Source organism: Cryptococcus neoformans, chromosome 8 (genome assembly GCF_000149245.1).
Source record: "Cryptococcus neoformans var. grubii H99 chromosome 8, complete sequence".
Lineage (NCBI taxonomy): Eukaryota > Fungi > Basidiomycota > Tremellomycetes > Tremellales > Cryptococcaceae > Cryptococcus > Cryptococcus neoformans.
Genome location: NC_026752.1, coordinates 245874 through 258672, shown reverse-complemented (window position 1 = coordinate 258672; position 12799 = coordinate 245874). Strand labels below are relative to the sequence as shown.

The 12799-nt window shown below is 47.6% G+C and overlaps 5 protein-coding genes and 1 non-coding gene; 3 read left to right on the top strand and 3 right to left on the bottom strand.

The window, feature by feature from the left end:
- The window catches only part of CNAG_03176 (endoplasmic oxidoreductin 1), a 2344-nt gene extending 500 nt beyond the window's left edge, over positions 1-1844 (top strand). Inside the window, exons 2-8 of the mRNA XM_012195472.1 lie at positions 1-92; positions 144-203; positions 256-325; positions 382-744; positions 798-1135; positions 1187-1341; positions 1392-1844. The exon at positions 1-92 is cut by the window's left edge and continues 109 nt beyond it. Coding sequence (XP_012050862.1) covers positions 1-92; positions 144-203; positions 256-325; positions 382-744; positions 798-1135; positions 1187-1341; positions 1392-1776 — 1463 coding nt within the window. The 3' untranslated portion in view covers positions 1777-1844.
- CNAG_03175 (hypothetical protein) lies at positions 1821-3602 on the bottom strand. XM_012195686.1 has 6 exons: positions 3435-3602; positions 3341-3354; positions 3170-3283; positions 2595-3120; positions 2520-2547; positions 1821-2454 (listed from the first exon to the last, which is right to left on the bottom strand). Exons 1-6 carry the CDS (start codon positions 3472-3474, stop codon positions 1977-1979), a joined length of 1200 nt encoding a protein of 399 aa, XP_012051076.1. The 5' UTR covers positions 3475-3602; the 3' UTR covers positions 1821-1976.
- A 67-nt stretch (positions 3603-3669) lies between these two features.
- On the top strand, positions 3670-4852 carry CNAG_03174 (4'-phosphopantetheinyl transferase). The gene is made up of 4 exons (XM_012195685.1): positions 3670-3807; positions 3873-3954; positions 4014-4123; positions 4170-4852. Exons 1-4 carry the CDS (start codon positions 3748-3750, stop codon positions 4710-4712), a joined length of 795 nt encoding a protein of 264 aa, XP_012051075.1. The 5' UTR covers positions 3670-3747; the 3' UTR covers positions 4713-4852.
- Positions 4690-10028, bottom strand: CNAG_03173 (DNA damage-binding protein 1). XM_012195684.1 has 13 exons: positions 9696-10028; positions 9174-9605; positions 8938-9123; positions 8561-8883; positions 7490-8510; positions 6969-7441; positions 6457-6919; positions 6133-6403; positions 5776-6080; positions 5441-5716; positions 5291-5384; positions 4992-5235; positions 4690-4936 (listed from the first exon to the last, which is right to left on the bottom strand). Exons 2-13 carry the CDS (start codon positions 9189-9191, stop codon positions 4780-4782), a joined length of 3831 nt encoding a protein of 1276 aa, XP_012051074.1. The 5' UTR covers positions 9192-9605; positions 9696-10028; the 3' UTR covers positions 4690-4779.
- Positions 10029-10038: 10 nt separating this feature from the next.
- Positions 10039-10599, bottom strand: CNAG_12731. XR_001046040.1 has 2 exons: positions 10366-10599; positions 10039-10282 (listed from the first exon to the last, which is right to left on the bottom strand). It is a non-coding gene; the product is annotated as a hypothetical RNA (non-coding RNA).
- A 293-nt stretch (positions 10600-10892) lies between these two features.
- On the top strand, positions 10893-12667 carry CNAG_03172 (hypothetical protein). XM_012195683.1 has 3 exons: positions 10893-11075; positions 11166-12264; positions 12332-12667. Exon 2 carries the CDS (start codon positions 11273-11275, stop codon positions 12251-12253), a length of 981 nt encoding a protein of 326 aa, XP_012051073.1. The 5' UTR covers positions 10893-11075; positions 11166-11272; the 3' UTR covers positions 12254-12264; positions 12332-12667.
- The last annotated feature ends 132 nt before the right edge of the window (positions 12668-12799 follow it).

The following is a 12799-nucleotide window of genomic DNA, read 5'->3' as shown; positions in this document are numbered from 1 at the left end:
ATTACAAGGTTGACCTGTATAAAGAATGTCCGTTTTGGTACGAAAATGGGTTTTGTATGAACAGAAATTGTGGAGTTGAAGAAATGGATGAGGTGCGTCTTTGCGTGTGGTTTGATCGGTAGTATGTTGACAGCGTGGGATAGAATGAGATACCTGAAAAATGGCGAGCAAGAGCATTGTCAGAGGTCAAAGTATCATCGGAGGTGAGTAATTACGAGTCTACGATAACCTGACTAACGCAATCGACACCAAAAGAATGGCGGTGTGTCCAGCTGCTACTTTAAAGAACAAGATTTCTGTTATGTTGAGGATGATGCGGACGCCAGTACGTTTTTATCAATTAATATGAGGGTCGTGCACGACATCTAATATCCACTATAGATGGCCAGTACGTGGACTTAACTCTGAATCCTGAGAGATTCACCGGTTATGCTGGTGACTCTGCCCACAACGTTTGGAGAGCAATCTACGAAGAGAACTGTTTCGGTCTTTCGGAGGCATCCCTTTCTGAAATGTCTAAAGCCTCCGTTGGCATATCGGGTTTGGGAAGCAAGGGGAAAAGTGAGCTGGCATCTGCGGTGGTAGGAGCTGGAGGTGTGAGCAAGCCTTCAAGAGGCGTCAATGCTGCTCCTGGATGGGGCTTCTCCAAGCTGAGTGAAGGATGGGGAACAGAAATGGTAAAGGCACCACTTAGCGGGGAGGAGATGTGTGAGGAAAAGAAGATCTACTATCGAGTCATCTCTGGTAAGTTACATTTTTTAGGGGTTGACAACGGTAAACTCATTAGACGCTTGAAGGTCTTCACGCTTCTATTTCCATACATATCTGTGCCGACTATCTCGATCAAACCACAGGCAAATGGGCGCCTAACCTTGATTGTTTTATCTCCCGTCTTGCAACCCATCCCGAACGCCTGTCCAACGTCTATTTCAATGCGGTTCTGCTCCTTCGAGCTGTCGCGAGAGCCGCTCCCTATCTGGAAGCCTATGACATCAGTACATCGCCACCCGGTCTGCTGAAGGAGGGTGATAAGAAGGCAAAGACTCGTTTAGGAGAAGTCCTTTCTTTGGCTGGTGGACAGGGTATGGAGAAGGGCTTTGATGAGGCTGATTTCTTTGCTGGTGAAGATTCCGGGGTAAGTCAAAGCCTTCTCTTGATGCAGGTTGGTCCCTAACTTTTGGAGTAGATCCTAAAGGAACAGTTTAAATCCCATTTCCGTAATGTTTCACGCATTATGGATTGTGTAGGATGCGATAAATGCCGCTTATGGGGTAAACTTCAAGTATCTGGTATCGGAACAGCTTTGAAAATCCTTTTTGAGCTCGACGACAAGGCTCTCGAGTAAGTCTTCATCTCGGTTATTCCAGTAACCTAGCTAATTCCCATGACAGCCCTAAAGTTAACCCTGATCTGCTCCAACGCTCCGAAGTCGTTGCTCTTTTCAACACTCTGCACCGTATTAGTGAAAGCTTGGCGTCTGTGGAGCAGTTCAGACAAATCTATGCTGCCACCCAGAAGGCTGAGACCGAGGCTTCCAGAGCCAAAGCTTTGAAAGCTGCCCGGAAGAAACACGCTCCTTCCCCAGCGACCCCGCCGCCGGCGTTTAGCTTGACGAATATACAACGCATCGCTGCTAGAGTGTGGGAGAAATTAAAGGGGAATTGTAAAGGATGTTTAGAAATGTGTTTGCAGACTTTAGAGAGCGGGAGGTTAGGAGAATTGGCGACATCGTTTCGTAGATGGGTCGGAGGTATAGGAAAAGATAGAGATCTATGAGAGCATTTTATCATCATATCGTCCATTGTTAGTCATGTCATGAGCTTGTTGCACCTGTTTTACTTCATTTTGCGTCGCAAATTACGAAGGGAACCATAATGGCACTATTTCACATCTAATGAACATTGCTCTAATGCTTAGCTATAGTTACAACTAGTTATCCAAGGAACATGTCCCGGCGTATGTCCATTTTATGTCCCTCATTTTCTTCTCTTAAAGTCCCTCTCATCCGGCCTGGCACTTTGTCCCTGGCCAAAGCTACCTCCCCTTACATGTCCCTGGAACGGTCCATTCCCGCCATTGCTATTCCCACTTCCGTTCAATGGTCTCCTTGTTCCTGCTGTACGGGGAAGACCTTGATGCAATGCACCTCGCATGGCCCCTTTGTTTTGCACAGGCGTTTGCACACTAGCGGAGTTATCTGACCCTCCTGCATTGGTAGAACCGGCTCTCAACGCCACTCCGTTGAAACTGCCCCTATCTCCGCCAGAGCCCCGACTTAACCGGTCTTGTAAGCTGCCTCGTCCTACAAAGGCGGGTTGGCCTCGTGTTGTGGATGCGGAAGAGGCAGTTGTACGGTCTGACGCATTTTGTGGAAGTGGGCCGAAATGGCTTTTATATGCTTTCAACTCTGAACGGGTTGATTCGACGACAGACAGATGATGCGATAGATCGGAGCTACAAGGATGGATGGGCGTTTGTTTTTGATTTTACAAACTACGCTATGGGAAATTGAAACTTACTCCAAAGATTCAATGATCGCTTTTGAATCTAAGTACTGTTAGTGACGAAGAAGGGTTCAATACCGCACGACCTACCATCCAAAGACTTCTTCCATTCTTCCTCATCACCCCTTTGCCCCAATTGAAGCAACATCTCACCCAGCTCCTCATTTTCTGTCACAAGCTGTTTCACTCTTTCAACCACTCTTTCCAAATCCAGACCGCCTGCCACCACCCTAGTTCGCGGAGCGCCAGATCCTGAAGGCGGCGCAAGGCCTAATGTACTAGGTCCAGAATCCCCAGTTGTAGCAGCCATCTCAACATCGACATTGTTCTCTTGTGGAGGCAAAGACGATATGGGCGAAAAGACCGGAGTCGGGGTTTGAGTGATTGATCCTCGTCTGGGTAAAGCTTGTCCCATAAAGGTATATCGTAACGCATAGTTGTCTCTTGTCAACTCAGCAATGTGTGTCCGAAGGATGCCTAATAGAGGCAGGAGCGGCGTGGGTACTTCAATAGGCTGATCAGGTTGGGATATGGATGAGCTTGAGGAGGGACCGGTAACAGGAACAGTTGGATTGCTGTGTGTTGGGAAACGGGCTTTAAGAGCAGAAAGCTCGGCCTGCAAGACTCAGCAAGGGCAAAGAGGAACAAGGTAGAAGATCACTGACAGTCAAGGAGTTCCGTTCCTCCTCAAGTTCAAGCACTCGCCGGCACAATCTAATCTCATTCTCTGAAGGAGGCGTCTGCTTAGGCCGGGCGCTTGTAGACGCCGAAGCCTCAAGCTACATATGATCAGCTTTTGTTATTAATGGCATGTACTGGAATTGAAAATTGCATACCTCGTATTCGGGCTCTGTAAAAATTGATCTCATCAATACGAGTTTCTACGGGATAGCAGCAGGAATGGCCACGGCTTCAGTGCGTACGACTCACCGTCTTCGTCTCGCAGCAGATCCTCAAAATCCTCGTCCATAATGAAGTGTTGATCTTTTGACTATTATACTTGTTAATATGGAACCATGGGTTACCTTGCAAGCTTGAGGGCCGAGACAAGATGAAGTATGCGTGGAGAAAAAAAATCAACGTTCCACTTGTAGTTGTGCGAAGAGTCGAACGCGAACCGCGGTGCCCCGCCAAAAATGCCATAACAACGACGTCTCACTCTTCTCCATCACATCTGACTTTTTGACTCTCTGCCTTGATACTGGATCCGCAGCACCCGTGCAGCGGACGCCAAACGCCTCCGATGTACAATACAATACATCTATCTGCCATCAAATTACCTTCAGAACCAGTAGATAAGGAAGTAAGCGTGTAATGGCTGCTGCCCTCCTGCTCTTCTGGAACATCTCTGACTCGCACGCGCTATAGACGTTTGACAGACTAGCAAGTCTGGTTGAGCCGCCTGGACGAGAGCGTCTGAAACGGTTTCGGCTACGTGATGATGCCCTTCGTGAACTTCTTCCGTTCTATTAAGCTCTAATTATCTGCTGACAAAGCATATTGCTATAGGATCGTTAGTGGCTCGGCTCACCGTGACTTGGTATCTGTATACCAATGGGCTTTTGCCTCCAGGGGAATTACCGACATTTGGTAGAAAGGCCAAGGGTAAACCTACTCTAGTGTGTAATGTCTCTCACTTCGTGGCAATACCCTGACACCACTTAGTCTACACCCAACCTCGAGCCTCGCCTAGAGTTCAACAACACACATGAAGGCTCCTATATTCTATTTACCACACTCCGTTCACATTCGCCTTTAGCGTGTGTCGGCATAGATATCATGAAACATCCAAACGACCCATTTCCAACGCAAGAGGGGATATCCGATCAGCTCACTCTGCTCGAAAAGCAGTCCCTTGCTATGCCCCTGAGTCTCAGAGATCGTTCATTACGACTAACCAAGCTTTGGTCAGTCAAGGAAGCATATACAAAAGCTATAGGTGAGGGTATCACTTTCGGACTAGAAAGGATAGAAGTCGAATTATCAGCAAGTGCTGGTAAGGTGGAGCGCGTCAAGGTGGATGGCAGAGACGTGGATGAAAGAGGGTGGGAGTGGAGAGTAGGTGAGATAGGAGAAGATTATGGCTGGGCAGTGTGGTGGAGGGGGAGCGATGTAGAAAGAGAACTGGTAATTGATCATATCTCATGGGAAGATTTTGTTAGACCATTATTAGTTCTAGCAGAAAGCCGTTTAACGAGCAATACATAGATAATATATAATTTATGGTAGTCCCTTCTAAAAACACATTACAACCTTTTGTCTTCACACATCTCGCCTAGTGCATACCCGCGGTAGCCTCCAAAAAGCGTACAACGTCCGCTCGCGACGCCTCTTCCTTTCCTAATCGGACATGTTCGTGGGATGATGTTCCTTGAATGATTTCCTGCGCGTGGCCGTCATCAAAGAATTCTGTGTCGAGGAATTTTTGCACACTTGGTTCATCTTCAGCTTTTTGCATTCATGCGACGACCACAGCGGATAACTCACAAGTCTCCGTCAACAAATCCTGCAGTATCTTTGCCCACAAGGTTAGACCCCGCTCTCCTCCAGTTACTCCACCCGACCTCTCCTGGACCTTTCCAAATTTTGCTCATGTTACGTTGGAGATCGTCCAGGGTTCTCGAAGACCTGGTACCAAGCTCGCCGATGATACCGAGACGGCCCTCACGAGTGGCGAATAGAACATCGGGAATGATAATTTCGGGAGCGGTGGTTGTCGGGACAAGGGAGCCTATAAGGTTTGACATGAGTACTCATAGCCGACACATGTCAAAGATCAAACTTACCACTCTGGAAACGAGTGACTTCCTCATGCAACCCGAAGGTCGCCGCCCTTTCAAGCTTCTGATTCAATCTATATGTCAAGAGATTTGAATGTGCCTTTATAACTAATTAGCACCTTTTCACATCGTTAATTTAGGCCTTCAAGGACGCACATCGCTGATGACAACGCCATCTCCCTTATCTTTCAACAGACCCAAGGCCGTCACACCATGTGTCGCCATGTTCCTCTCGTCATCATAGATCATACCATCACCCTCGTCTACATTAAGCACGATAACGCTACGCATGCCGTCGCCTACGATGAGAGCGCCCTCTGGGCGCATAAGACTAGGAGGTAAAACGGAAAGTGAGGAAATGACGTAGGCCGAAGCCCAAGAGGATGTTTCTTCCAGTTCAACGGGGTTATGGTCCAGGCGGTGGATTGTAAGCTACAAGGTGTTAGAAGATATGATTACCAGGGCAATGGAAATGGTAGTTTTGAACATACCTTGCTACCCGCGGCAACAGCCAAGAAACCATGGATTTCCTCTAGGGCATAAACGGCGCCCACCGTAGCCAGTTCAGCTTTGACCTTGATATCCCATCCGCTTCCTGCATCACCTTCCTTGAATTCGAGAAGCAGCACTCTACCCTCTCTGACTACGGCAAGGTTACCTTCGTCCCAGGATGAGTCTTCGCCATCATCGGGAGGCAAAATTCCTGTGCCGACAGCGAGGTAAATACTACCGGTGAGGAATACAGACCGCAGGGATGTGACTAGCTCGCGCCCTCGGAGGGAAAAACTCGATAGTGCTACGAAAGAGTGTCAATATGGAGACGATAGCGTAAGACATAGGTTACGTACGTTCAAGACTTGTTCCATCTCGGATTTGCACGAAGTTCTCTTCCTCCACATCGCCATCTCTAAGTTGAGTCCTTCTTGTCAACCCGCAAGCAACTGCTTTGTACTCGTCCATATAGGTCAGCTTGGAGACGGATTCATTGCCAGTATCGCATGTTTGTACATGGAGCTTCTTCAAAGAATTGATTTTCACCAAGGACAATCCTGAAGTACGGGAGAAGAGGGCAAAAACTGGACCAGATGAGGTATTCACGGCAGTAGCGGCCATGATATTCTAGTTTTATCTGTCAACCGGAATTCTCAATGTTTTTAAATATGAACACTTGCCTTTATATTGACAGAAGAGAACTCAACCCTACCCTTCGACTCAAAGATTACACTCATCCTCTCGGTCAAGCCAACGCTGATAACTTTCTCGTCTCCATGAGTGCTTTCACAAGGGTGCAGAACCAATGGCCGCAAACCCAAGGAGGCGGATTTTGAAGATTTGACCATCAATTCACCTGCGTCGCCGCTGTCACTGGTGTCTAAATCGTGGATATGAAGCAACCCGTTGTCCAAACCTGAAAGAAGTTGGATACCCGCAGGATAGAATGGGTGCGAACGAAGTTGAAGGGAAGTGGCAGATGACTTGGTTGGGATAGATAGACCATCGACCCCATTGGAAATCTGGGAGAGCGTATATACAAAAGTCTTGGCCGTCCATGTGGCTATGACGATGATGGGAGATGAGGAATCAGAGCTGTTGGAAATGGCAACAGCCGACACTTCTTCTTTTACGTCGATAGTCCTATTTTCAAGTCAGCCAGGATATAAGCCAATGAGTTTTGAGTACTCACCCTTCAGGACTGAAGCCAGTGTCTGACACATGGAAAACCACAAGATTTCCTCCCTTCTTAGCCACGACAGCCCAATCTGCAGTCACTTGCGCACAAACAATCTCCGTACCCTTATCAACCTTCATTTGTGCTTCAAGTTGACCAACACTCAAGTCAGACCATAAGGAAAGACCACGCGGAGTGACCTGAGCCAAAAGCTCAGCGCCAGGCAGAATTCCAGCAGCTAATGTTTCCGACTTGAAGATTACGTCGACAATGGGGATGACGGATATCTCCGGCTGGAGTTGAAGGAGTACTGTGGAAGTAGAAGTGGAAAGAAGTAGACGCGGAACTGCAGTAGAGTCGGTCAATGACCACATCTTCTGAACATCATGAAGACCTTGAATGGTAACGAGCTCTTCGAGCCCAACGCCGCTACGGACGACTCGCAGGGAATTACTTTCGGAGGCACCGGAAGCCAAAACTAGATGTGACTGCCACCAATCAGATTTTTACTAGCAGGGGCGAGGGAAGGAGCTTACCAGATTTCCACCCTCATCTTTCACAGCACATAAATCTTTCACAGGGGCGATATTCATCCATCTTTCTAGTATCTCTAAGCCCTCATCTGTATCGTTTCTGTCTTTCCCAATCTCATACAAAACTTCCCACTTATCCAATTGATCTCCGATAGGACTAATTACTTCACGACCCTTACCTTTGCCTGACGGAACATTTGTCGATGATTCCACCGTTGGGAGGCGAAGGAGGACAGAGTCTGCTACGGCGGACGATACAAATAAATGTGAAGAGTCGAGATAAGTTATAGAAGAGGGTGGGGAAGATGCACCAAGATAAGTTCTCAATACTCTTACTCTACCGTCCATTCCAGCCCCCAAACCCTTCTCAAACTCCCATCCGAGCGCTGTAAAAGCTCCATATTCATCTCCAATCACCACGCTCGCCCCACTTCCATGATCTTCGATCACAGTCGCAGCTATCACGGTTCCGAAACCTTGCCGGCTTCTCCATACAGGGCGAAGGTCCCACTGAAATTCCTCATTCTGACTATCCACAGTTTTGGTACCCATGCTGGATTTGCGGCGTTTGGGGTTGCCGCTGCTCAGCTCTGTCTGAGGGCTTCGACGAGCATTTGCGCGAGGAGAAGAAGTTGGGCCGGAGACAGCAGACATGCGCCGGACGGCTTTGGGCGACTGAGTGCCATTTTCGCCAAGAGTATAGAGAACAGAATGCTCATCGCCAATTACCAGAAGGGTTCGCTGCCCGTTGGGCAATTCGGAAGGTATGGGGACGACACGCCTGGCGGCGGGGCAAGAGAATGGCATTGCGTTAAAGTCCGAGTCTTCAGATATGGATTGCCGGCTTGTAGGGGATACCAGATCTACCGATTTGGAGAGCGGGTTAAACGAATGGGCAGAAAGGGAAAGGGAACGCGCTTGCAAACGAAGCCCGTTGCTCGCAGACAACCAAACGAGAGTTACAACCGGTCCGTTTATGGTGGGTGGAAGGAAACTGAGATGCAAAAGGTTATGCTCTCGGATGCTAATAGGCATCGGTTGTGAGTCATTGACAATCGAATGTTGATTACTTACTTGATGTTGAAGTTGTCCTTGATTTTTAATCTTGTTTCGCCTTCTGGGGTCGGTATCGTACTGCTTCTCTTTTTCTTACCGCTTGAACCTTTATCAAGCTCTATCTCAAGGCACGACAGCACACCTATCCACAGGCTGACAAGTGCAACTCTTTCCTGGGCCACAACTGCTGTGAAGAATTCTGCTTGCCTAAGAGTCGGCGTTGGTGGTGTAAGAGATGTAGAGGATGTGATTATGAGCTTGCTGGTAGTGATTTCAAAGGTTACCAATAAGAGATGAGCTTGTGGAGGTGCTAATAAGATTAAGATATGAGGCCGAGAATCCTTTATAAATACACATTAGCACTCTCAAGATAATCCACCTATCAACCCACATACCTCGATTGAGACTTGGTCAATTCCTACTACTGTACCCCAGACCTCTATTTCTGATCTCCATACCAAACCATTCTCTGTTACATCCCACACTTCAATTTTATTCGGTTTGGCGACAACGAGAGATGTGTGATTATCAGTAAGCGATATTGTGCGGAGACTACCCAAGATCGGGGTCGGGGTGAGAGCCTAAAAGATGTGTGAGTCTATATTGAATCCTTAAAGGTATGATGGCTCACAGATGCGATGTACAGCATCTTGGTACGCTCCTGGTGAATCTTATTGCAATTTGTCTCTGATACTGAAGTGTACGTGAAGAGTTGAGCCCGCGAGAGTGCTGTGGTCGCGGCCGAGGTTGATGCAGAAGAAAGATGTCATTGGAGCGGATATTGCCGACACCGAAGTGGAGGCGGTGGCATTATTCACTGCTGTCATCGGCAATGAACAACAGGCAAGGACCGACAACTTGATGATTCTGTCGTACTATATATATAGTACGTGAAAGCAATACAGCTTTCGGCTTACCCCCAAGTTGTAGCGGAGGACGAAAGGGTTCATACAGAAACTTCGGGCTAAAATTTATGAATGTCTTGAATTGAAAGCAGCACACTGAACGGCGCCGGCGCTGATGTTGTGTTCCATTCCGTGGCGCGGCATCTCTTCATTCCTAGCTTTTAACTGATCGATCAGCCGTAACAAATGATAATAGTGTACCTACGGAAGTTTCGTTGCTACTATTATAAACAACATTATATACCCACCTGCTTAAGCAGCTCAGTCACTTCTCTCTCGCATAAATGGGGCATTCCTCCGAAGATAGTACTAGTGAACGGACGAGCGGGCGACTTGCACCACCTTTCCGCTGCTGCCAAAAAGCTTGCCTCATTCCCCAATAACATCCTCATGATGCCAATTAAACCGACCTTCCTCTCATGTCTGTTACAAGATGGCCAAGTTTACGGCCTGGCCCTTATGAAAAAGAGGACGAGAGCGGGCAATAACCGTTAACAACCTACGACCAAAGGCGCCTGAGATTGTCGAACGAAAGGAAGTTTTACTATTGGATCGAATTTGATCAGATCCCATTATCCGCCCCTGCTATGAAAGGTCTTTAAAAAATTCATCACAGATAATAATAGCCAAAAAATACATGGAAAAGTTGTTTGTCGCTCCATAAGCAATGTTATTAATGATTCTTGTGCGTGAAATAAGGGGTTCAGGTATCAAATGAATCGTTAATCATTGGCTTGTTCAGCGTACAATCTTCAGATTGCGAAGCAGTGGCTGTCGTAGATCGGTCTTTTGGAGATCCAAGAGAATGAGATCTATAACGAGCGAGCCCAAGGCTCTTCGGTTATATAATAGCAGGGTTATTACACAGCAGTGGGACCTGTAAAGATGGATTCTGCTAATAAAATCCCAGTTACCTACCATACATCCATAATTCCATCTGCCGTCTGACCACCTTCGTCGCCCAGTTCAGGTACATCAGACCGACCTCAATGAGTACCGACCAGCACCCGTGCCTATTACGATGGTGGCAGTCTTGCCTTAGTTTTGTAGAGAAGAAAGCCAAACTGTTGATCAAAGGGCCAGTGATGTGCAGAGGTCCATGAACTGTTTCCTATACCTATCTGGACCATTTCAGGCCCTGTATGATAGATAGTAAAGAAGAATCAAAACAAAAAAGCCATCGAAAAATGATGTACAGTAGCGAGTTACCGTACACGTAACACGCTGGCATGGCATGCACTGCCGGTCAAGTGCGCGGCAACGAAAGACCGAAAGATCAACGTCCGTTATCGGACGTGGACGTCCAACTTGCGGCAAACAAATCTGTAGTTACGTAACGTGTGCCTGGCATTGTGAGGCGGTTTTACATTGCCGAGTGCCGAAACGTCATTTATGTCCGAGAAACACAGGACAAGTAAAGCGAACAAGAAAGACAAGCAGACGACCGATGAGGCAGCCAGTAAGCCTAGAAGCAGCAGTTGTTTGTTTGACGCATGTTTATGCCACATTTACATCTTCTCTTGTGCTGTATCCTACCAGAACTCTCCCAACAGAGAATAAACTTTGGAGGCCAAGAACGATCACTTCCGGACCGCTGCATTCTTTGATTTAAAGAAAAAAAAGCCTTTGTGAGCTCAGCTTCCGCCGCCTTTAACCTCCACTTCCCAATCACAACCTTGTCAAATTCAGAACAGAGTGCTCATGGGTCCGCATTGCAGTTCACACTCATATTCCCATTACTCTTTACCTGCTGCTTATCTTATTATCCACCGTCGGCGTTCACTCTCTACGAGTACATACGCTACCACCATACTGGTTATCAATAATGCCTCCCATAGCGATCCGTTTTCTCTACCCACCTTCTTTCGGCCACCCGGCCGACGCCAAATCCCACACCCGTGTCACCCCACGCATCGTCCTCGACCGACCTCTTCCTGTCACATCCAGCAACACCCTCCCTTCCCCATCTATTAGCTCATCGTCTACCACTCCCTGCGACGCCGGTGCTCAAACACCCCAGTCTGACGTGTCGTTCCAATCTGCACAGAACCGGAAGCGAAAAGCCGCCACGGTGGTAAACGGTCCCCCTCCCAAGGCAAGGTGTGTGTCGATCAGACCCCTCATCCGACCTATCTTGGAGAGGTGTGCAGCCTATGATCCATCGGTAGACCAGTCGACGGTAAAGCCGACACATTCGGCGAGTATGGCCAACGGCGAACATCAGTATCTGCATCCCTATTCCCCGACTTCGGACTGGGGAAACCATAGAGCAATGAAGCCTTCTAGGGAAGAGGAGATTAGGGATGAGAGGCTGGCGAAAGTGAAGAAGATGAACAAGGATGAGAAAAAGGCTAGGAAAGAAGGGATCACGAGGATGCAGGAATTGGTCAAGGAAATGAAGGCCAGTGCCAAGGGTGAAATCTACATCCCCAAGAGTAAGGAGGAGATCGCCTCAAATAATACTCCTAGCGCTGGCACTCCTGTGCCCTCTGAGACTCCTGTATCGGGCAACAGGGGAACCAGGGGTGGAAAGGTAAAAAAATCCCCAGCTTCTCAATCCAACACCCATACGTCACCAACCAATTCCCACGGCACACGAGCCAAGACTCATTCCCCCCCTTCCAAAGAGTTTACTCTTCAGTCAGAGGAGGTTGTTGAAGCACCGCAGACTGTGCCGCTCGCTAATGGCAAGGTAAAGCCTGGCCGGAAGAAGACTGCCGTTTCAGAAGCCAGTGTTACTTTGAGGGAGAGAAGTAGAAGATACTCCGGCTCAGATGAGAATGATGGAATAAGGTCAAGTTTATAACCAATTTGAGGGTAAGTTTCTTTCATGATATAGGATACCTCAACACTGCTGACTGTTGATGAACAACATTCCCATCAGGTTTTGCCAGGCCCTTTTGTTATCACTAGCATAGACCTTTCACGATCAATTCCAGCAACATCATAGATCCTCTCGAAAGAATCTAGCGCATATCAGTTTCTTCCCACCATTTTTCGTGCATACATTTTCGCTCGTTGCGTTCCTATTCCTATCAATGTGTGACGCCCCTTTTTAATCTTATGAGTAACTTCTGTATGTCTCTGAAAGTCAGTGCTTGTTCGTATAACATTTGGTTCTAATCGTTTTTAATTATGTGCATAATTTAGCATTGCATTGTGGCATGTATTTTTTTCTTTGTTTGCTTCTGCAGTTGTCTTTTCCAATGAAATTCCCAGATCACACAGCCCACAGATTATCGCGCTTGACTTCTTTTGTTTATCAACGCGTCGCGTCAGTGGTTGGTGGAGGTAAGTAACATAATGCCGAAATGCCGAGGGAGTTGTGGCAGTGTAAACAAGAAGAAGGTGA

Coding starts and splice junctions, on each gene's coding strand:
- CNAG_03175 (XM_012195686.1), bottom strand. CDS start 3,474: ATGGACGAGGATTTTGAGGATCTGCTGCGAGACGAAGACG. Junction 2,548..2,594: donor ATGGAAGAAGTCTTTGGATG/GTAGGTCGTGCG, acceptor AACAGTACTTAG/ATTCAAAAGCGATCATTGAA. Junction 2,455..2,519: donor GCGATCATTGAATCTTTGGA/GTAAGTTTCAAT, acceptor CCATCCTTGTAG/CTCCGATCTATCGCATCATC.
- CNAG_03174 (XM_012195685.1), top strand. CDS start 3,748: ATGTACAATACAATACATCTATCTGCCATCAAATTACCTTCAGAACCA. Junction 3,955..4,013: donor GCTACGTGATGATGCCCTTC/GTGAACTTCTTC, acceptor ATATTGCTATAG/GATCGTTAGTGGCTCGGCTC. Junction 4,124..4,169: donor CCAAGGGTAAACCTACTCTA/GTGTGTAATGTC, acceptor GACACCACTTAG/TCTACACCCAACCTCGAGCC.
- CNAG_03173 (XM_012195684.1), bottom strand. Junction 8,511..8,560: donor AAGGACAACTTCAACATCAA/GTAAGTAATCAA, acceptor GATGCCTATTAG/CATCCGAGAGCATAACCTTT. Junction 5,717..5,775: donor CTGTTGCCGCGGGTAGCAAG/GTATGTTCAAAA, acceptor AACACCTTGTAG/CTTACAATCCACCGCCTGGA.
- CNAG_03172 (XM_012195683.1), top strand. CDS start 11,273: ATGCCTCCCATAGCGATCCGTTTTCTCTACCCACCTTCTTTCGGCCAC.